This window comes from Gopherus flavomarginatus, chromosome 11, assembly GCF_025201925.1.
Source record: "Gopherus flavomarginatus isolate rGopFla2 chromosome 11, rGopFla2.mat.asm, whole genome shotgun sequence".
Taxonomy (NCBI): Eukaryota; Metazoa; Chordata; order Testudines; family Testudinidae; genus Gopherus; species Gopherus flavomarginatus.
The window spans coordinates 12,912,337-12,936,270 of NC_066627.1; the positions used below are offsets into that span (position 1 = coordinate 12,912,337).

General features: G+C 41.6%; 1 protein-coding gene and 1 pseudogene across 1 annotated transcript; both read left to right on the forward strand.

Annotated features, from left to right (window-relative positions):
- Positions 1-3,775: 3,775 nt before the first annotated feature.
- On the forward strand, positions 3,776-8,863 carry LOC127030788 (olfactory receptor 6B1-like). The gene is made up of 2 exons (XM_050917524.1): positions 3,776-3,823; positions 7,976-8,863. The coding sequence occupies exons 1-2, from the start codon at positions 3,776-3,778 to the stop codon at positions 8,861-8,863; spliced, it is 936 nt and encodes a 311-aa protein (XP_050773481.1).
- Positions 8,864-15,911: 7,048 nt separating this feature from the next.
- On the forward strand, positions 15,912-16,891 carry LOC127030789 (olfactory receptor 10A4-like; annotated as a pseudogene).
- The last annotated feature ends 7,043 nt before the right edge of the window (positions 16,892-23,934 follow it).

Sequence of the window (23,934 nt, forward strand, 5' to 3'; positions counted from 1 at the left end):
CCAGAAGGGTGGTACTGGAACACCATAATACCAAGTATGGTACAAACATCAACCCCAGGTAATAAGAACACACTGGAACCTCCTCAAGATAAGACACATCAGACCCTACAATACTTTTGAGGATGTGAGTAGGACTACAGTCTTAGACAAGGCATGGGTTTTACGCATGTTTAAGGTATAATCATAGGTGGCCTATCTGGATGCTCCAGTCAAGTGGGAAAAGCCAGTTGGAGCAGAGAGAAGATTTTACGCCTGGGCCCTCTATCAAAAACATCATTGAGCAATATGGTAGCTGTGTCCAGACATACACAAGCAGGGTGAGGGCTTTCAAAAAACCTGGATTTCCCTGCAAGAGGAAGACAGAGTCATGGAGAGAAACTGAGGCTAGGCTGGATACCAGGAACTTCTTGACTTCCTTAGAGGATGTGAGTTTGGTTCACGTCTTATCCTATAACTGAAGATGTAAGACCATCAAGATTGGCTTGTAGAGAAGCTTTCATTTAGATTAGATTAAATACAATTTCATAGAGTTCAAGGCCAGGACATGGCAGAGTCAATCACATTTTTCTCCATAGGGCAAGGGGGTCAAATGCACCCCTTCTGTAACTCCACAGAAATAAACAAACTCACAACATGGATGAGTCCAGGCCTTTCAGTTGAGTTATTTCCTCCCAAATCTACTCTCGTACTCACTATGGATAATCAGAGTATCATATCCTCATAGGTGGCTCCTCAGGGAATTTCCACATGGCCTGTTTCTTTTAGGAGCTATTGTTACCTGCTTTCCTGAGCTGAAGAAATGTTCCTTGTATGCTATGCAGAAGCAGAAGCAAGGACTGTGAATAGACAGTGTCCCAAGGTATCCCAAGAATAAACAAAATGTCCTGTTATCAGTTCAACACTGGGCAATGGGTAGCAAATGAGATCTCATTTCACACCACGATCACATGGGACTATTATAGAGAGCTCAGTGTACACAGGAAGTAGCTGGCTCAGGGCACAGGGAATGAGGTAGATCCCTTCATCTTTAGGGACCTACTTAAGTAAGTGAGTAGCCTGCAGCAGCTGTTCCCTTTCTGACCCCTGAGAAAAGAGTGTCCGACATTTCTCAAGGTCCTGGACAAGGAACAACAGCACACACACCTCATCCAATTATCTGAGATAATTGCCTTCTTTGGAGGACTGAAGGCCCATCCCCAACCTAGAAACACAATCTCCAAGCAGGTGATTCAGTTTCCATCTAAGCCATTGGCTTCTCTGTGAATAATGCACCTCTCGTGGTTCAGGACACCTGTGTTCCCTCTCTGTGGTCCACCAAGGGCAGCCATGCTAGGTTCTCAACTCATCAGGCATCATCTCTCTTTGGCAGAGACCTGTGTCTTTCTCCCTCCTGAACGGATTTTTGCACAGTTCCCTGCCTGTGGTATGACAACCACAGAAAGTCAGGCCATATGAAAGGCCAATGTCTCCTTTGCTATGTCTTTGAAGGCTATGTGTTAGGATATAGATAGTCAGGCCTGTCTGCAAAGGCCTATACTTAAGAATTTAGGTGTATTCTAATTTCTTAGCTAGTCATAGAAGTATAAAAGAAAGAATTAAAATTACTGTCTGTTGGTATAAGGGCCTTTTTTTACTGTGACAGTCTGAGGCCTGGTTCTTAGGCTAAGGCCTTCAGCTAAGCAGAAAAGGCCAGCCATAAACTAGGAAGTGTATGGTTACATTTTTACATTTCAAACTAGTTACATTGAAATAAGGTGCTATCGGGCTGTTAGAAACACAATTTTGTCCTGATGTTCCAGAGAAAGGGAAGAGCCTAGAAGATGTGAAAGAAAACTTAGTTGGATAGCATTGTTAGGCCTGAATAAAGATATTGCAGACAAAACCAGGTATGCCAACCTGACCAAAGTTAGGCTAACAGAGGTTTGTGGGTAATCCCTGAGTGGAAAAGAACTGAGAAGCAGCATGTTTTATGAAGCGCTGGGAAAAAGTAAAATAAGGGAGAGGCTGCATTTCTGGTATAATACCAGCTGTGCTGTGTTAGAAACAGTTTCTTTGAAAAACTGATAAGAAATTTCAGCCTTTTTGTTTTTACTTTTTGGTTTAGTTTTTTTGTTTGTTTTAACTTTTCTACATTTTTAACTTTTGGTGCTTGCTAAGATATTGTTAATTACCTAATGCTGTAAAACATGTATAGTAAAAGTGTTTAGTTTTTAGTTGTTAAAAAAAGGGGGTGGATTGCTCCAGTGAATAATTTATAATGCGACGGAACTGTCTATATAGGCTCATACTAAGATGTAAAGAGCAGGCTGGTTCTCTCTGAAGATGAGCTGCTCTCTACTGATGCGTGCACTTGTCGATAAAGAGCTTTTGATCGGACCTTGCTGGTGTTGCCTGTCTCTCTCGCAGTCAGACAACGAACTTTGCCGTCTGGGGGTTAAAGTCCCTGACAGCATTCTGTTTGGCAAGAACTCACTATTTAATAGCTCGGGTGTGAAATTCTTATTTTTGTATTGTTTTATTCCTGTAGTCTTCACTTTTCTATTGTTTGTCTGTACAATTTTTGTTTGGTTTTGTAATTGTTTTGGTCTGCTGTAGAATTAATTTTCTTGGGTGTAAATCAATTAAGGTGATGGGATATAATTGGTTAAATAACCATGTTACAGTATGTTAGGATTGGTTAGTTAAATTTCAGTAAAATGATTGGTTAAGGTATAGCTAAGCAGAACACAAGTTTTACTATGTAGTCTACAGTCAACTAGGAAGTAAAAGGGGAATGGGAACAGGGACTGGGGGTGGGGTGGGGGAATTGGGAATCTGTTTTGCTAAGGGGGAGAATGGGAAAAGGGGATGAGAACAGGAAGAGGGACACATATCAGACTGGGAAGGGGGACACTAAGGAAGGAAACTGGAATGATGCTTGCTGGAAATTCACCCCAAAAAACATCAAATTGTTTGCACCTTCGGACTTTGGGTATTGTTGCTCTCTGTTCATGCAAGAAGGACCAGGACACTGAAAGGATGAAGGAATAAGCCCCTAACACTATGGACAACTGTAAAATGCTAGTGCCAGGTGAGTTTGGTGTCTACAGGATTCAGCAGTAGCTGAGCAGGAATTTCTTGAATGCCAGTGGGAACCTGAGTCTGGCGTTTAAGCACTAAAGTCCCTTTGTGAATCTAGCCCTTCTTGCTTTCATTTCAGGTAGAGACAAAGGTACTCTTACCTTGCAGAGATGAGAATTGCAACCTTGAGTCTCTGATGTCAGCCCTTCCATCAGGATTTCAGGCCCAGGAGATGGTCTTCAGTCAAATAATAGAATTATTTCAGTAAAGGTCTCCCTTCTGTGTCACCCATCTTGTTTTAATTGTGAAATTTTATCACCTTTGAGTTCCACATGAAATGAAAGGAAATATAACACCTTTAAAATTTTGGGAATACTCTTCTAATCTTTATACATCTGCTTTTCAATAAATGGATTCACTAGTTGCTTTCTAGAAAGCTAAAATAGGGTAGAGATGACAAACAGGTTACCCTCTACTTATATATATATGTGGTGGAGCAGTACAGAGACTGTAGGGAAGGTTGGGTTAAGGTTTTCAGTTAAATAAGATACATTTCCCTTGCTTCATTCTATGTCCATGTGATTATCTAGGACATTATACCTAGAATGTATCATGTCCTTTGCTTTTTGTCTGGTGCATAATAAATATAAGCAGTTTGTTTCCTTCTTCTTTCTTTCCAACATCATCCCTCCACAGACTGTATCCAATGCGAGAAATGTCTAGTCAAACCACAGTGACCGAGTTCATTCTGCTGGGATTCCCTGTATATTGAGAGCTGCAGATTTTACATTTCATGGCCTTTCTAGTAGTTTACTTGGCAGCTGAGATGATAAATATTCTTACCATCATGGGCCTAGTACTTGAACACTATCTTCACACCCCATTGTACTTCTTCCTGGTTAACTGATCCTTCTTAGACACTTGTTAGTCCTCTGTCACCATCCCCAAACCCATGGCTAACAATTTCATCAACACCAGATTGATCTATTTCTCTGGATGTGCTGAACAAAACTATATAGTTGCCACTTTTGCTGCAACAAAGAGGAATATTCTTTCTTCTCATACAGCAATGGCATACGTCTGCTATGTTGCCATATCCAACCCTCTGCCTTAGAGGGCTATCATGAATGGGACAAATATGCCTAGAGGTCAGCTGGTTCTTGGAAACAGTGAGGGGAGAGGAAAGGGTGGCTGTACTGTATAATGGGCACTAGAGGCAGCAGAGGATGACATGTGCGGAAGGGTGGCTATACTATAGGGGCAGCAGAGGGTTTGGTATTCACTGCACATTAAGTGCCTAGGCCTTTTGAAAATCTCACTAAATGCCTATTTGCATATTTAAACTTTTGTCCCATAACACTCATTGAAAGTCAATGTGACTTAGGCACCTAACTCACTTACACACTTTTGTAAATCCCCCGAGACACCAAAGTCCATCTGTCGGTGCCTAATACCTTTGTAAATCTGCCCTTTTTCTCTTTCTACCTAAATTCTCTGTGTTTAAATTGAGGATAATACTCTTTTCTACCTCTCACAGCAGCTCAGAGGATAAATACTCTTAATATTGTGGGGTGCTCAGAGATTTTGTTGATAGGGGACAAGTAATGGTGACATAGACAGGACAATGATGTGTATCTCATCAAATTTGTGAAGAGACTGAAGTGAAAAGTTTCACTGTCTGCATGATTTTCCTTTGAGGTTAGATGTTCTCCATCATTAAACTTGTTGTTTGTAGACTCTTTGATGGGTTTCTCATAAATGGTCCCTTCCCACCTGTTTAAAATTCCCAACAGCAGAAATGCCCAGGGAGATCTCACCCTCTCACAGAAAGGATAATTGATCCCATATAAATATTGAATCAAGAAAGTCTTTTGCGCTTTCATAAAAAAACCACAAGGCAGAATATACCATCCAAATCAACTGATCTGAGAACACCGTGAGAACAAGCCAGCCTCTAGATCTGTGGTCTTGTATATCCTAGGTGAGTGCTCTCACTACTAGGATAAAACTTATGAGGTAGCTACTTCTGGTCAGAAGAAACCCCTGATCCTAAAGAGGGATCACAGCTGAGAATGCAAAGCCCACATCGATGTTTCCCTCCAGCACAGACTCAGGCATCAAACTCCCTAAGAGTGCTAGGAACAGACTACACCTCTCCTTGACAGCTTAAATGAGTCCCCGCTGAGTGAGCTGGCTTTTGTGAATCCCATTTTGAGGTGCCTGTCTCTCCCACCATTCATTCTATAGGATGCCTGGATGCTAAATTCAGGTTTTGTGAATCCCAGTGATTTACTAGGTGTCTAAGTTCCTTTGTGGTTTTCTGGTCTGAAGCACTGGAGAAGATGAAACACAGACCATTCCATCTTCATTCTCTCCCCAACTTCAGGATTTTCCCTCATGGAATGTTATCAGCTATGTTTATTGAGGTATATTACAGACACTGTCTGTCTCTCTTTCCTCTCATATAGTCTGTCTGTTTCTCACTTAGATCCTCTGCTGACCTGGGAAAATTGGAGGTATGTACTGATAGATGAATGTAGTTGAGGGAGAATGAGAGAATATTGAGTCTCCTCTCACTGCCTTCTTGTTAATTTAATTGAAATGTTTGGAAGATGCGAGCCTGGAAAACTAATATTCAAGATGAAGAGGTTTTGACATCCATTCCTGTGAGGGAGTCCCGTAGACATGGGAAGATCTAGAAGTTTTGACTTGAGATTGGTTAGTTATAGGCTCTGAAAAAGTCCTGTTTCTTGCTCAACATTTTAATCCTGGGATAGTTTCTTTTTGTGATTTGGAGTCATTTCTTTTTGCAAGAAGTTAACATATTGAACATTAGATCATGTGAAAAATATTTTAATTTCTGCCAAAATTGTCAAAGGAAATGAATATTGTTTTTGTCAACACCTTTCCCTGAATTTTTCTTTTCTCCTTCTTTTTTTTCCCCAAACAGAATGAATATCCAATAAAGGAATATTTGTGGTTCTCAATAAACCCTAAACATCATTTTATATTTTCAGAAAGATGGCAAAAATTGGTATTTGTTTTAATTTTTCAAAGGAAATTTTAACAAGTTCAATGATAATCAATATTCTCCATTTAGGCAGGAAGCCATTATTCATCACAAAACAGAACGAAGAAACACAAAAAGTTCAGCAAAACTTTTTAGTTTCCCAAATCATAGTTACATTTATTACACCTGTTAGAATCTGTGATGAAATTCAGAGCAACCTGGCAACCAGGAATTTACACAGGGTTTTAGACATGTTATTTCAGAAGATTTGGAATGTCTGTGGGCTAGAGGATTTAATGGGAGAACTCACCTTTGTGTCTTTCTGAGTTGGGAGTACTATGAAACAAGTCACATTAAGGCACATACGTGCTTTTAAAAATCCCACTAGGTGCCTAAGCACCTTTCAAAATCAGGCCATTAGACTTTTGTAAATTTTACCCTTTCTGCCTAAATCCCTTATGTCTCTTAGAAAATCCCAGACTAAGTGAGCAAGTGGGATTTATCTCCTTGGTCCATAGGACTCTCACAGAAAAATCTCATGCTCAATGAAAAATAAGGCAGCAAGAAAGCATTTTTCTCATTTGAAGTGTATATCATCTTGATGCCAGCTGGTGAGCTTCAGTTATAATGAAACTGTTTCCAGATTCAGAAGTATTCAGCTAGAAGTATTGGATTCAAACGTCGGAATCTTGACCTTTAAGAAGGATGTTTTTATACTTTTGTTAGCTTCACAAGTATACTATTATATATCTTTACTTGTAGGCTGAATGAGGAATTGGAAGGTCAGGAAATCTTATAAAAGTAGACTAAGTAGAAGTGAGGGAGATATCTTCCACTATAGAGAATGACTTAAATCTTGACTGTCACATTTTTCAATTCACTGGGCCAGATATCCAATGCAAGTGCAGTCCAGGGGTCAGATTCCCACCTGGTGTAAACCAATGTAGCTCTGGAAAGTTATTGCAGCTCTGCTGATATAAAACAGTTTGAAGATATGGGGTCAGATTTTCAAAAGAGTTTTTCGGCTCCAGGTGCATAGTGCAATTTTCAAAAGCTCCCGAGTAGGCTGGGCACAAGAAAGCTCATCTAGCTTTGAAAGCTCCACTAAAGGGCAAGAATCACAAAGGCTTGTTGATATTGTCACTGTGTGCAAATTTTAGGTGCCTAGAAAACCACTGGGATTGTCTGCTCTGGTGTGGGGCAGAAATGTAGGCACCTGGGGGACTTTTACAACCAAAATTTAGGCGCTGAACAAGTTTAGGCATCTTTGGGTTTTGGGACCTTTTGAGTGGCAATTTTGTGAATTCCAGTGGGGCCTGATTCTGGGGTTTAGGTGTGTAAAGTGGCAGTTAGGCAGCTGAATCCTGTTGTGACTCCAGTCCTAGGCAGCTACCTGAATAACTTTGAAAATCAGGCCCAGGTTGCTTAAGAAAGAAAGTTGCCTGTCAGTTTTCAGTGACTCAGAAGGGATTTGGATTCTTTCCAAACAAGTGTATGGGAATAGTTGGAAAAACATGGTGTCTGCATGATACCAATGAGATCAGAATTAGAGTTGGAAGAAATGGAGATTGCACCAGTTGTATCAACCAGGTTTGTGGCTAATGAAATGTCAAGTCACTTTTAGGCTACCATCAGATGCCTCAAGTATCAGCGATACCAAAAACATGCATGTCCATTGTCTCAAGTATCAGCTGAAACATACCACCAGTAATCAGCAGGACAAGGGGAGTTTACATTATCTTTATAAATTATAATGATTGACTCTGTATTAATTTTCTAACTTCATCAAGTACAATTGTAGAGGTTTTGTTTAATTTTCTCTAGGGACTGTTCATGGAAAACAGAGACAGAGGAAATCAATCAGTGACGGAACTCATCCTTCTGGGATTCGGGAATCTCCCTGAGCTGCAGACCCTTCTCTTCCTGGTGTTTCTAGTGATCTACATTGTGACCATGGCCGGGAACATCCTCATTGCAGCACTAGTTGTGGCTGATCAGCACCTTCATACCCCCATGTACTTTTTCCTAGGGAACTTGTCTTGTTTAGAGACCTGCTACAGCTCCACTGTCCTGCCTAGAATGCTGGCCAGTCTCCTAACTGGGGACAGAACCATTTCTGTTAGCATCTGCATCACACAATTTTATTTCTTTAGTGCTCTGGTGGCTACAGAATGTTTCCTCTTATCCATGATGTCATATGATCGGTATTTAGCGATATGCAAACCACTGCATTATGCTGTCCTCATGAATGATAGGTTCTGTCTCCAGCTAACAGTTGGATCTTGGATAACTGGGTTTCTGGCTATGATCATAATAATAATATTGATGTCACAGTTAATTTTTTGTGGTCCAACAGAAATAAACAGTTTCTTTTGTGATTTCATTCCAGTAATAAAACTCTCCTGCAGTGATCTCCATGTGCTGAAGGTGGTTGCGTTCATATGCTCTTCAGTATTCTCAGTGATTCCGTTCATTTTAACTCTGACATCCTACATGTGCATCATCATCACTATCCTCAGAATCCCTTCCACCACTGGGAAGCAAAAGGCATTTTCCACCTGCTCTTCACATCTCATCGTTGTTACCATTTACTATGGAACACTAATCATTGCCTATATGTTACCAAAAACGGATACATTGAGAAACCTGAATAAAGTATTCTCTGTCTTCTACACTGTCGTTACACCTCTGCTCAACCCCCTCATCTACAGCCTGCGAAACAAAGAGGTCAAAGAGGCCCTGAGAAAAGCTCTAAGTAAATGTGTGGCTTTTGCAAGAATCATGGAAATGTAGAGTTGGAAGGGAACTTGAGAGGTTATCTCGTCCAACCACGTGCACTGAGGCAGGAACAAGTAAACCTACACCATCCCTGAGACGTGCTGACCAGTCTGTTGTTAAAAGTCTCCAGTGACTGGGATTCCACAACCTCTGTTGGAAGCTTGTTCCAGACCTTAACTATCATAGGTAGAATTTTTTTCTTCTATCTAACATAAATCCCTTGCTGCAAATTAAGCTGATTCCTTTTTGTCCTACCTTCTGTGCACATGGAGAACAATTGATCACACATCTTTTTAGATGAGACCTTAACATATTTGTGGACAGTTATCAGATTCCCCCTTCAGTCTTTTTTCTCAATACTAAATATGCCTAGTTTTTTTTTAACCTTTCCTCACATGTCAGGTTTGCTAAACTTTTCATTGTTTTTGATGCTTTCCTTTGGACTCTGCATTTTGTTCACAGCCTTCCTAAAATTCATATAGTCCAAGTTAATGTTTTTAAGGTAAAATAAAATTTGAAATGATTGTTATATGGGATTGTCACTTGTAATCTGAATATTACTTATTCAGGTGAGTGGTCCATATACTAGGCATATGAATATAGGTTGTAACTGGAATTTCTGAAAGGTAGGTCAATGGGTTGTTTCAAAGGAAGTTCAATGGGATTTTTTATCTCTAGACACCCTTACAAGTCCCAGCTTCCACAAACACAAACCTGTAGAGGTGATGGATTAGGAGGCAGAGTGCAGAGGGGGAAGCCAATGGGGCATGTTAAATTAACTGATCATATGGCTTTGAATTTTATCCCACAAATTTAACATCTACTGTTAAGATATAGATATTAATGCCTGTCTTTAAAGGCCTATATTTTAAGAATTTAGGTACATGTTTATCACTTAGCTAGTTATAGAGGTATAAAAGAATCAAAATCATTGTCTGCCTGTATAAGGGCCTTCTCCCACTGTGACAGTCTGAGGCCCTGATCTTAAGCTAAGGCCTTTGGCTAAGCAGCAGGGGCAGCCATAAGCTGGAAAGCGAATGGTTACATCCTCACATCCCAAACCAGCCACACTGAAATAAGGGAATCTGGGGCTTTTAGAAAGGTGATCCGATCTATCCCCTCCAGAGAAAGGGAAGAGCCTAAAAAATGTAAAGAAAACTTAGTTTGATACCATCCTGTCTGGCAAGAACTCAGTTATCAATAGCTGGGGTGTAAAATCCTAATTTCTTTCTTGTTCTGTCACTGTAGTCTCCACTTCCCTATTGTTTGTCTGTATTATCACTGTCTGCTTCTGTGATTGTTTCCATCTGCTGTATAATTAATTTTGTTAGGTGTAAACCAATTAAGGTGGTGGGATATAATTGGTTAAATAATTATGTTAAAATATGTTAGAATTGGTTAGTTAAATTTCAGTAAAATGATTGGTTAAGAACTCAAGTTTTACTATATAGTCTGCAGTCAATCAGAAAGTAAGGGGCGGGATTGGAATCATATTTTGCTAAGGGGGGGATGGGAATAGGAATTGGGAACAGGGACACAGGCAAGGCTCTGTGGTTTTAGAGCTGAGAAGCGGGACACTGGGGAAGAAAATTGAAATCATTGCTTGCTGAAAGTTCACCCCAATAAACATTAAATTGTTTGCACCTTTGAACTTTGAGTATTGTTGCTCTCTGTTTATGCAAGAACCAGGGAAGTAAATGGGTAAAGAAATAAGCCCTCTAAAATCTCCTCTTGGGTATTACCAGACTGTAGACTCATTTTATCATTGTGTTATTTGGTGTTATGCTCATTTCATATGTTATTTCATATATTATAGTCAAAGTGTGTTAAATAGATTTAAATTGTAGGATAATAGCAGTAAAAAACTGAAAAGTATTTCAGAGCGATGAGTGTGTATTAGGTATATAAGTAAAGCATGGGTGGAACACAAGGCCCACAGGCTAAGGCCTGTAAGATTTTAGCTGAGCGAGACTAGACCATAGGCTTAAGAATGGTTGATATGAATGGATGGCATAGGAATAGCCCTATGCCAGTGAGGTCACAAGATTACTGTAAAAGATCTGCCAATAGGTGATGTTACAGAAAAATAGATTGCAATAGACCACAACGTATTGCTCAAGATTACGAGACACTTGATTGTAACATGAAATGTCCTGTCCTGACAGCAGGATATGTGTTGTATGTAGATGATAATTAGTGTAGTAGAAAGAGAGCCCAAGACATAAGGCCTTGTATCAGAGGCCTGCTGTGAGGCCTAAGGTCTGAACTAAAATAGTAGTCAAGCTTTGCTGATATAAAGCAAAGAAGCAAAGTTAGCAGAAGTCAGGCTCTGCCTGCTTGTAAGCTCAGAGCACCAGGCAAAAACAAGGCTGGTATTACAAAAACACACACATTCCTGAGAAGTGCACTCATGCTAGCTGCTCAACTCATCAGCCGTCATATCACTATGGCAGACACTCTCCTGAACAGGGTTTTGCACAGTTCCCTTCCTATGGTGTGATAACCTCAGCAAGTCAGGCCATGTGAAAGGACAGTGTCTCCTTTGCTGTCTCTTTGAAGGCTATGGACAACCATAAAATGCTAGTGCCAAGTGTGTTTGGTGTCTACAGGATTCAGCATCAGTTGAGTGGGGATTTCTTAAATACCAGTGGGACCTGATTCTGGCATTTAGCCACCTAAGTCCCGTTGTGAATCTAGCCCTTCTTGCTTTCATTTCAAGTAGAGATGAAGGTAGACTTACCTTTTGGACAGGTGACTTGCAAGCTGGAGTCTCTGATGTCAGCCCTTCCATCAGGTTTTCAGGTCCAGGACACAGTCTTCAGTCAAGTAATTGGATTATTTCAGTAAAAATCTCCCCTCTGTGTCAGCCATCTTGTTTTCATTATGAAATTATATTGCCTTTGTGTTCCTCATGAAATGAATGGAATTATAATACCTTTGAAATGTTGTGAACATTCTTTTAACCTTTATATATCTGTTTTTCATTAGTTGCTTCCTAGAAAGCTAAAATAGGGTAGAGATGACAAACAGGTTACCCTCCAATTATATATGTGTAATGGAGCAGTACAGAGACTGTAGTGAAAGTTGGGTCAAGGTTTTCAATTGAACAAGATACTTTTCCCTTGCTCCATTCTATGTCCATGTGATTATCTAGGACATTATATCTAGAATGTATCATGTCCTTTGCTTTTTCTCTGGTGGCATAATAAGTATAAGCAGTTTGTTTCCTTCTTTCTGTCCCACATCATCCCTCCACAGACTGTATCCAATGCAGGAAATGTCTAGTCAAACCATAGTGACCGAGTTTGTCCTGCTGGGATTCCCTGTATATTGAGAGTTGCAGATTTTACATTTCATGGCCTTTCTAGTGGTTTACCTGGCACCTATGACGAGAAATATTCTTACCATCATGGGCCTAGTACTTGAACACCATGTTCACACCCCAGTGTACTTCTTCAGGTTAACTGATCCTTCTTAGGTCCGTTTCACCTCTGTCACCATCCTCAAATCCATGGATAACACTTTAATCAACACCAGATTGATCTCTTTCTCTGGATGAGTTGCCGAAGACTTTACAGTTGCCTCTTTTGTTGCTACAGAATGGAATCTTCTTTCTTCTCATACAGCTTTGGTGTATATCTGTTAATTTGCCACTCTCTGCTTTAGAGGACTATCATAAATAGAGGCAAATGTGCCCAGATGTCAGCTGGTTCCTGGAGACAATGAGAGGTGATGAAGGGGCAGTTGTACTATGTAATGGGAACTGGGAGTAAAAGAGGAATTGGGTGGGGAAAGGGTGGCTATACTGTATAATGGACATTGGGGCAGCAGAGGTTGAGAGATAGGCAAGTGACAGCTATTCTGTATAATGGGCACTAGGGACAACAGTGTGTTGAGGTGGGGCAGCATAGAAACATAGAATATCAGGGTTGGAAGCAATCTTAGGAAGTCATCTAGTCCAACCCCCTGTTCAAAGCAGGACCAATCCCCAGACAGATATTTACCTCAGTTCCCTAAATGGCCCTCTCAAGGATTCATAGATTTATAGACTCTAGGACTGGAAGGGACCTCGAGAGGTCATCGAGTCCAGTCCCCCGCACTCATGGCAGGACCAAATACTGTCTAGACCATCCCGGATAGACATTTATCTAACCTACTCTTAAATATCTCCAGAGATGAAGATTCCACAGCCTCCCTAGGCAATTTATTCCAGTGTTTAACCACCCTGACAGTTAGGAACTTTTTCCTAATGTCCAACCTAAATCTCCCTTGCTGCAGTTTAAGCCCATTGCTTCTTGTTCTATCATTAAAGGCTAAGGTGAACAAATTTTCTCCCTCCTCCTGATGACACCCTTTTAGATACCTGAAAACTGTTATCATGTCCCTTCTCAGTATTCTCTTTTCCAAACTAAAGAAACACAATTCTTTCAGGCTTCATTCATAGGTCATGTTCTCAAGACCTTTAATCTTTCTTGTTGCTCTTCTCTGGACCCTCTCCAATTTCTCCACATCTTTCTTGAAATGTGGTGTCCAGAACTGGACACAATACTCCAGTTGAGGCCTAACCAGCGCAGAGTAGAGCGGAAGAGTCACTTCTCATGTCTTGCTCACAACACACCTGTTAATGCATCTCAGAATCATGTTTGCTTTTTTTGCAACAGCATCACACTATTGACTCATATTTAGCTTGTGGTCCACTATAACCGCTAGTTCTTTTTCTGTCGTACTCCTTCCTAGACAATCTCTTCCCATTCTGTATGTGTGAAACTGATTGTTCCTTCCTAAGTGGAGCACTTTGCATTTGTCTTTATTAAACTTAATCCAGTTTACCTCAGACCATTTCTCCAATTTGTCCAGATCATTTTGAATTATGACCCTGTCCTCCAAAGCAGTTGCAATCCCTCCCAGTTTGGTATCATCTGCAAACTTAATAAGCGTACTTTCTATGCCAACATCTAAGTCGTTGATGAAGATATTGAACAGAGCTAGTCTCAAAACAGACCCCTGCAGAGCCCCACTTGTTATACCTTTCCAGCAGGATAGAGAACCATTAATAACTACTCTCTGAGTACGGTTATCCAGCCAGTTATGCATCCACCTTATAGTAGTCCCATCTAAATTGTATTTGCCTAGTTTATTGATAAGAATATCATGAGTATCAAATGCCTAATTAAAGTCTAGGTATACCACATCCACCGCTTCTCCCTTGTCCACTATATTAGACATTCCTTCAGACTTCTTGGTCAAGACCGAAACAAAGAAGTCATTAAGCATCTCTGCCATTTCCAAGGTTCCTGTTACTGTTTCTCCCTCCTCACTGAGCTCACAACCCTGGGTTTAGCAGCCAATGATCAAATTGCTAAGCTATCCCTCCCCGACAACAGTGGGTGGCACATGGGGAAGGGGTGGCTATACTCTAGGGGCAGCAAAGTGTTTGGGATTCACTGCATATTAAGTACCTCGGCCTTTTGAAAATCCCACTAGATTCCTATTTGCATCTGTAGACAACCAAATATCTTTAAATATTTGTCCCATAACACTCATTGGAAGTCAATGTGACTTAGGCACCTAACTCACTTACACACTTTTGTAACTCCCCCGAGATACCAATGTCCATCTGTCAGTGCCTAATACCTTTGTAAATCTGCTCCTTTTCTCTTTCTACTTGAATTCTCTGTGTTTAAATTGAGGATAATACTCTTCTCTATGTCTCACAGCAGCTCAAAGGATAAATACTTTTAATATTGTGGAGTGCTCAGAAACTTTGTTGAAGGGGGACAGGTAAATTGCATAGACAGGACAATGGTGTGTATATCATCAAATTTATGAAGAGACTGAAGTCAAGAGTTTTACTGTCTGCATGATTTTCCTTTGAGGTTAGATGTGCTCCATCATTAAACTTGTTGTTTGTAGACTCTTTGATGGGTTTCTCATAAATGATACCTTCTCACCTGTTTAAAATTCCCAACAGCAGAAATGCCCAGGGAGATCTCACCCTCTCACAGAAAGGATAATTTCTCCCAGATAAATATTGAATCAAGAGTCTTTTGCTCATTCTTAAAAAAAACACAAGGCAGTATATACCATCCAGTTTAACAGATCTGAGAACAATGTGAGGAAGAAGCCAGCCTCTAGATCCATGGTCCCATATATCCTAGGTGAGTGCGCTTAGAAAACTGTTTAGAAATTCGGAAGTATTCAACTAGAAGGGTGGGATTCAAACATACGTCGCTTGACCTTTAAGAAGGATAACAGAGGCACTTATATACTTTTGTTAGCTTCACAGCTATACTGTTATATATATTTTACTTGTAGGCTGAATGAGGAATTGGAAAGTCAGTAAATATTATAGAAGGAGACTTCGTAGATGTGAGAGGGGTATCTTTCACTGTAAAGAATGGTTTAAATCTTGACTGTCTCATTTTTTGAATGCACTGGCCCAGATATTCAATGCTACTGCAGTCAATGGGTCAGATCCCCATCTGGTTTAAATCAGTGTAGTTCTTGAAAGTTATTGAAATTCTACTGATAGAGAACACATTTTAGTGGTACCCGTGTTAGTCTGTATGATCAAAAAAAAATGAGGAATCCTTGTGGCAACTTAGAGACTAACAAATGCAATTGGGCCTAAATTCTCAGGCATTCATCAGATATGAAGAAGTGGGTTCTAGCCCACAAAAGAGACCAGAGTTCAAGTTGGAAGAAATGGAGATTGCATTGGTTGTATTAACAAGGTTTGTGGCTAATGAAATGTCAAGTTACTTTTAAGCTGATATCAGATGCCTCAAGCATCAGAGATATGAAGAAATGAATGTTCACTGTCTGGAGTATCAGGTCAAAAATAACATTAGTAATCACCGGGAAAATCGGAGTTTAAATTATAATCTTTATAGGCTTAAATTATTGACTCTGTATTAAATTTCTAACTTCATCTAATAACATTGCAAAGGTTGTGTTTAACTATCTTTTAGGGACTGGTCATGGGAAACAGAGTAAAGGGAAATCAAACAGTGACAGAATTCACTTAATTATTATTGGGAGTTATTTTCTGTAGATACAACCCATGGAAGATATTGAATGGGGAAATCAAACAGGTGTCACAGAATTCATCCTCCTGGGATTTGGGAATCTCCTCGAACTACAGATTCTTCTCTTCCTGCTGTTCCTAGTGATCTACATTGTGACCGTGGCTGGGAACATCCTCATTGTTGTGCTAGTTGTGGCTGATCAGCACCTCCACACTCCCATGTACTTCTTCCTGGGAAACTTGTCCTGCTTGGAGACCTGCTACACCTCAAACATTCTGCCCAGGGTGTTGGCCAGTCTCCTGACTGGGGACAGAACCATTTCTGTTGAGGGCTGTATTGTACAATTGCATTGCTTTGTTTGTCTGGTAGCTACAGAAGGTTGTCTCCTAGCAGTGATGTCTTATGATCGGTATTTAGCCATATGCAAACCCCTGCATTATTCAGCCCTTATGAATGATCGGTTTTCCCTCCAGCTAGGAGTTGGGTCTTGGCTAAGTGGCTTCACAGTCAGTACAACACAGCATGCTGGATGTCACAAATGATTTTCTGTGGGCCCAATGAAATTGAACATTTCTTTTGTGATTAAATCGCATTGCTCAAATTGTCCTGCAGTGACACCAGCAAGATGGTTCTTCTGATCTTCCTTCTCTCCTTCATAATGATTCTTCTTCCATTTCTCTTTACGCTGACATCTTACATGTGTATCATCAGCACCATCCTGAGAATCCCTTCCACCATGGGGAGGCAAAAGGCTTTTTCTACCTGCTCCTCTCACCTCATCATGGTCACAATTTTCTATGGGACCCTAACCATTGTGTACATGCTCCCAGACACTGCTGCCCTTCGAGACCTGAACAAAGTGCTCCCTGTCTTCTACACCATCCTGACTCCCCTGACCAATCCCCTCATCTACAGCTTGAGAAACAAAGAGGTCAAGGAGGCCCTGAGAAAAGCTCTAAGTAAGACTATGACTTCTATAACCAATCACCAACTATGTGGTAGGCATTTATTGTGAGTTGCAATCAAACATGTAGAAAGGGAGCTCATCATGCGATGCAGTGTAGCAAACCACGGCTCATGAGGGCATCCTTAATTATTAGAGCTGTTCTATTACCTGTAGTAAGACCCTAAGTGTGAGAAAGGGCAAGTTTAGAAGTATGGACTGCGGGGCAGGTATAGGTTGACTCATAAGATATAGTCTGGATGGACCCTGAATCTTCCTGGGGTAATGTGAGTGAAATGAGCTGCACTGCAAGATGGGAAGTGATTTTAGGGATTTAAGTAGCGATGAATTTCTCCACAGTTCAGATGGTCTACATGAGGTATACCTTGTTTGCAGTGTTGTTGTAGCCATGTTTGTCCCAGGATATTAAAGACGCAAGTTGGGTGAGGTGATATTTTTTAGTAGACCAACTTCTGCTGGTGAGAGAGACAAGCTTTTGTGCTTACATGGAGCTTTTCTTCAGGTCGGAGAAAGGTACTCAGAGAATCACAGCTAAATACAAGGGTGAAATAGATAACACATTAATACATGTCACAAAAATCACTGAAGGTGAGGTAGGCAGTTAACACTTCTACAATAATTGGACAAAGTGGGGTTAGTGAGTTACAAATGGTTATAATGAGCCAGATATCCACTGTCTTTATTAAAAACATGTTTTTTGTTGTCTAGCAGATTTATGAATGTAAGTATAATTTAAAAAATTACAATGCATACTCACTGGGGGCCACATCCTGAAAGAAATCTTTCCCAAACTCCTTCTTTTGGCCTTCAAAACAACCCCTCAACATCACCAAGCTCATCATCAGAAACTCCCCACCAGGATCCACCAAAACAAAGCAGCACCAGCCCCTGCCATAACAACAGATGCAAAACTTGGAGACATATCTCCACTGCTACAATGGTCAATGTACTCACAAGGCGCCTTTAAAGATCCATGGGCCCAACATGTGCTGTACTTCATCCAGTAGGCATTCTTAGAGCCAGCCTGACTGCACACAAAATGTCACAGAGAGGAGGCAACTTCTCTTATAAGCTTTAGCCCACTGTTCAGGGCACACACCAAAAATATGGGAGATGCCCTCAGATTAGTTCCCCTCTCTGCCCGAGAAGTAGAAGGGATTCAAAGATGGGTTTTCGATGTTTTGGCTACATGCTGTAACCACTGACTTAAGGGTAGGTTTGAAGGATGAGATTTTTATTGGTAAATGACGACAAGCATCAATTTCACCCTACACACACGAAACAGCAAAAATATTTCCTTTGAAAAGAATAGAAAATTATGGATAGACAAAGTAAGATAAATGCTGCTTGGGAACTTATTAGAATTTGATTGAATGATACTTACCTTGTATATTTTGTCATGTGATTTCATTTTCTGTTTTAGTGATTATAAAGCTTTAACTTTTTGCAATTAATGTCTCTTGTCATTAAATAATGACCCACCCTCTTGTCTTTGTCCCCTCATTATTTCCCACAACTATGAACATATAAACTGATAAAAATCAGAAAAAATACTTAAATCCTATGATGTTACACAACTGTGATAATGTAAATTGATAAAAATAGAAAAATGCTTATAAACCAGGGTTTGTCAAACAGGGGTCACCGCTTGTGTAGTGAAAGCCCCCAGTGGGCCAGGACAATTTGTTTACCTGCCCCGTCTGCAGGTCTGGACGATCATGGCTCCCATTGGCCTGGAGCAATGATCCACATCCAGTGGGAGCCGCGATCAGCCGGACCTGCAGATGGGGCAGGTAAACACACCGACCTGGCCCGCCAGGGGCTTTCCCTACATAAGCGGCGACCCCAGTTTGAGAAACCCTGTTATAAACAAACATCAATATTATGCATCAAAATTATAAAAAAATAAAAATTGAATTTTACCAAGCCTAATTAAAGGAAATCCTGATACTGTGCTCTTCCAGTCTCTCCTGTTGAATCTGTTCCACTTTGTACAAGCAATTAAATATGCATTGGGCCTCACAGCAAATGAAAATGACTCTGTACCCCAGTGGTCAAGGCAGTCACTTCAGAGCTGGAAGATTCCTTCTCCTGATTGACCCAAGAGGGGAATTGAATTTGGGTGTCTGACAGCCCAAGTGGTTCTTTAACTGCCAGGCTAAATTTTATAATGGAAGAGACTGCTATTACTTCATTTTTTCCCATGTCTCCCTCGGGCCATTATATTCATGCAGAGCCTGCCTCGTGGATAAGGCTCCTCAGATGAGACAGGCTGGAGACACCAATCTTCACAGGTCTTTTGATCACACTGCAGCTTTGGTGTCAAATGGTCATTCCATGCCTAGAGGCAGAAGTTTAGGCAGTAAGGAAATGTTGACAGTACAAAGGTAGGTGCCTAGGGCCAGATTTTTAAAGGTATGGATTTCAGTGGGTTTTTAGATGCTTTTGAAAATCCCAGTAGGCACCTAAATACTTTAAAAATCTGGCCCTTAGTTAGTTTAGGAGCCTATAGAGTTTAGTGGCAGCAGAACAGGTGTTTGTGGACTGCAGTGGTGCCTAAAGCTGCCTAAATCTCATCTTGAGATGCTAAGTCCCTTTGTGGATCTGGGCCTTGGTGACCAGCAGGGGTGAAAGTGAACCAGTAGGGGGCAGTACGGCACACCGGTAAGAACTGCGCCGGCCCATACCTAGCCCACATTAAAGCACTGTCACAGCAGCACCTGAATGTCCCTGCCCCTTTTGCCTCCTCTGTAGGTGGCACTGCTGGTAGGGTCCTTACCAGTAGGGCGGCCTACAGGAGAGGCAAAAGGGGCAGAGACATTAAAGTGCTGCCATGACAACACTTTAAGGACCGTCCTTTTCTATGGCAGTACTTTAAGGTCCCTGCCCCTCCCCCCGACGAGAGTAGTAGGGCGGGGGCAGAGGGAGCAGCTGCCCTGAGGCCAGCAATTTAAAAGGGTCTGGGGTTCTGGCAGCTGCTCCCTCTGCCCCCTCCCCACTACACTCATCGGGGGGAGGGGCAGGGACCTTAAAGCATTGCCATAGAAAAGGATGGTCCACTAGTCCCCAGGTGGCTGACCCCTAGCCCTGCCCTTCTGCCTTAGGCCCCCCCCTTCTGGGGGCCAGAGCCACCCTGGCCCCATACCAGTAAGTGTCTTGATTTACTTTTGCCTTTGGTGACCAGACATCATTTTCACCTGCTCTGCTGCTACCAGTCCTATTATTTTATTGAGAGCCTTATACAATGTGTCTGAGACAATCAGTGTGTTACTCCACGTTCAACATCCTTGTCATGATTCAGCCCCTTCCTTCATGCCAGTGCAATGGTTTTAATTTCAGAAGTTTCAAGTATTTTTTCTCATGAAAAGTGAACCTAGAATGAAGAAATTGGAAAACAACCAGCCAAATGGTCTACTGTATAGGGACCAATTCTACAAAGGAGAGTAGAATATGAATATCCACTGCCTTGCACCTTGCATACTCATTCACACCTCTGAATGAGACTATAAATGCTTAGGTCCTATTTCTCCTCTGATTTATGCCTCTGATGTCAATGCAGTCATTTCTGATTTACACCAGAGTCTTTTAGAGAAGAACCAGGACCTATCATTCTATTCTGGTAGCTTTTTACATCTGCTCTGTCATTCTTCTGTACAGGTGTAATCCATTACAGAAGACACAAGGTCATGGAAAACCCTGCCCACATATACTGTGATTTATTTCAAACCTTGGCAAAACAAGGCAGTGATGAATGAGAATTCAGAAGGAAGTTTCCTCACATGTGGACACTTCTCCCAGAAAGGAATGACTGAACTACCAGCTTACTTTGTCACAGTCAACCAACCATTCATGATTAAATTAATAGCTGCTGGTCAGCATTGACCTTAAATTTGCAATCAGCCTAGAGGTAACGCTGTTCATATCTCTGTCCCAGATCTAGGCAAGTATCAGAGGGGTAGCCATGTTAGCCTGGATCTGTAAAAGCAGCAAAGAATCCTGTGGCACCTTATAGACTAACAGACATTTTGGAGCATGAGCTTTCGTGGGTGAATACCCACTTCCTCAGATGCATGTAGTGGAAATTTCCAGGGGCAGGTATATATATGCTAGCAAGCAAGCTAGAGATAACGAGGTCAGTTCAATCAGGGAGGATGAGGCCCTGTTCTAGCAGCTGAGGTGTGAAAACCAAGAGAGGAGAAACTGGTTCTATAGTTGGCAAGCCATTCACAGTTTTTGTTCAATCCTGAGCTGACGGTGTCAAATTTGCAGATGAACTGAAGCTCAGCAGTTTCTCTTTGAAGTCTGGTCCTGAAGTTTTTTTGCTGCAGGATGGCCACCTTAAGGTCTGCTATAGTGTGGCCAGGGAGGTCGAAGTGCTCTCCTACAGGTTTTTGTATATTGCCATTCCTAATGTCTGATTTGTGTCCATTTATCCTTTTCCATAGAGACTGTCCAGTTTGGCCGATGTACATAGCAGAGGGGCATTGCTGGCATATGATGGCGTATATTACAGTGGTGGATGTGCAGGTGAATGAGCCAGTGATGGTGTGGCTGATTTGGTTAGGTCCTGTGATGGTGACGCTGGTGTAGATATGTGGGCAGAGTTGGCATCGAGGTTTGTTGCATGGATTGGTTCCTGAGCTAGAGTTATTATGGTGCGGTGTGCAGTTACTGGTGAGAATATGTTTCAGGTTGGCAGGTTGTCTGTGGGCAAGGACTGGCCTGCCACCAAAAACCTGTGAAAGTGTGGGATCATTGTCCAGGATGGGTTGTAGATCCTTGATGATGTGTTGGAGGGGTTTTAGCTGGGGGCTGTATGTGATGGCCAGTGGAGTCCTGTTGGTTTCTTTCTTGGGTTGGTCTTGAAGTAGGAGGCTTCTGGGTACACGTCTGGCTCTGTTGATCTGTTTCCTTATTTCCTCGTGCGGGTATTGTAGTTTTGACAATGCTTGGTGGAGATTTTGTAGGTGTTGGTCTCTGTCTGAGGGGTTAGAGTAGATGCGGTTGTACCTCAGTGCTTGGCTGTAGACAATGGATCGTGTGATGTGTTCGGGATGGAAGCTGGAGGCATGAAGGTAGGCATAGCGGTTGGTAGGTTTTCGATATAGGGTGGTGTTAATGTGACTATCACTTATTTGCACCGTGGTGTCAAGAAAGTGGACCTCCCGTGTAGATTGGTCCAGGCTGAGGTTGATGGTGGGGTGGAAGCTGTTGAAATCGTGGTGGAATTTTTCCAGAGTCTCCTTCCCATGGGTCCAGATGATGAAGATGTCATCAATGTAGCGTAGGTAGAGAAGGGGCATGAGTGGACGAGAGCTGAGGAAGCGTTGTTCCAGGTCGGCCATAAAGATATTGGCATATTGTGGGGCCATGCGGGTGCCCATAGCAGTGCTGCTGATCTGGAGATATATATTGTCATCAAATTTGAAATAGTTGTGTGTAAGTATAAAGGCACAGAGCTCAGCAGCCAGTTGTGCTGTGGCATCATCAGGGATAGTGTTCCTGACAGCTTGTATTCCATCTGTGTGTTCCTGACAGCTTGTATTCCATCTGTGAACATCCCACACACAGATGGAATACAAGCTGTCAGGAACACTATCTCTGATGATGCCACAGCACAACTGGCTGCTGAGCTCTGTGCCTTTATACTTACACACAACTATTTCAAGACAAACCCAAGAAAGAAACCAACAGGATTCCACTGGCCATCACATACAGCCCCCAGCTAAAACCCCTCCAACGCATCATCAAGGATCTACAACCCATCCTGGACAATGATCCCACACTTTCACAGGCCTTGAGTGGCAGGCCAGTCGTTGCCCACAGACAACCTGCCAACCTGAAACATATTCTCACCAGTAACTGCACACAGCACCATAATAACTCTAGCTCAGGAACCAATCCATGCAACAAACCTCGATGCCAACTCTGCCCACATATCTACACCAGCGACACCATCACAGGACCTAACCAGATCAGCCACACCATCACTGGCTCATTCACCTGCACATCCACCAATGTAATATACGCCATCATATGCCAGCAATGCCCCTCTGCTATATACATCAGCCAAACTGGACAGTCTCTATGGAAAAGGATAAATGGACACAAATCAGACATTAGGAATGGCAATATACAAAAACCTGTAGGAGAGCACTTCAACCTCCCTGGCCACACTATAGCAGACCTTAAGGTGGCCATCCTGCAGCAAAAAAACTTCAGGACCAGACTTCAAAGAGAAACTGCTGAGCTTCAGTTCATCTGCAAATTTGACACCATCAGCTCAGGATTGAACAAAGACTGTGAATGGCTTGCCAACTACAGAACCAGTTTCTCCTCTCTTGGTTTTCACACTTCAACTGCTAGAACAGGGCCTCATCCTCCCTGATGAACTGACCTCGTTATCTCTAGCTTGCTTGCTAGCATATATATACCTGCCCCTGGAAATTTCCACTACATGCATCTGAGGAAGTGGGTATTCACCCACGAAAGCTCATGCTCCAAAACGTCTGTTAGTCTATAAGGTGCCACAGGATTCTTTGCTGCTTTTACAGATCTCAGCAAGCCATTCATAATAAATACATGTAATTAGAGGACAATCATGTGTACATATCATCTAACATACAATGATTTTACATACAGAACATCAACATTATTTTACAATGATTTTACATACAGAACATCAACATTATTTTCCAAAATCAAATTTTTCAACATTTTTCATTGTAAATTTGAGCTGAGATGAAAAAAAATCTATGCATATTAATCTGAATTGTAGATGAGTTTTTGTAATTTTTCTGTTTCAAGCAGCTAGAGAGATGAGCATCATTTCTGAAACTTTGGTGACTTTTTTGGCCAAAATGTTTAATTTCAAGCTCCCCCAAAATTGACAAAATGTTAACAACATTTTTGCACGTTTCATTATGCAGTTTTTGGACACTAGTTCTACCGTAATATTGAACGCCATTGTTGTCAATGGAGCTACTCCAAATTTGCATGGTTGTGTAACTGATATCAGAACAAGATCTGTGCCCAAATTACTTTCTGAAGGAAAATATTTTTCTCTTCATCCTGTCCCCCTACAGTCTCCTCAG

What these genes read in the sequence shown, in the direction of transcription:
- LOC127030788 (XM_050917524.1), top strand. Translation starts at nt 3,776, where the DNA reads ATGTCTAGTCAAACCACAGTGACCGAGTTCATTCTGCTGGGATTCCCT. An exon ending in TCATTCTGCTGGGATTCCCT is followed by an intron (nt 3,824 to 7,975) that starts GTATATTGAGAG and finishes AATCTCCCTGAG; the next exon opens with CTGCAGACCCTTCTCTTCCT.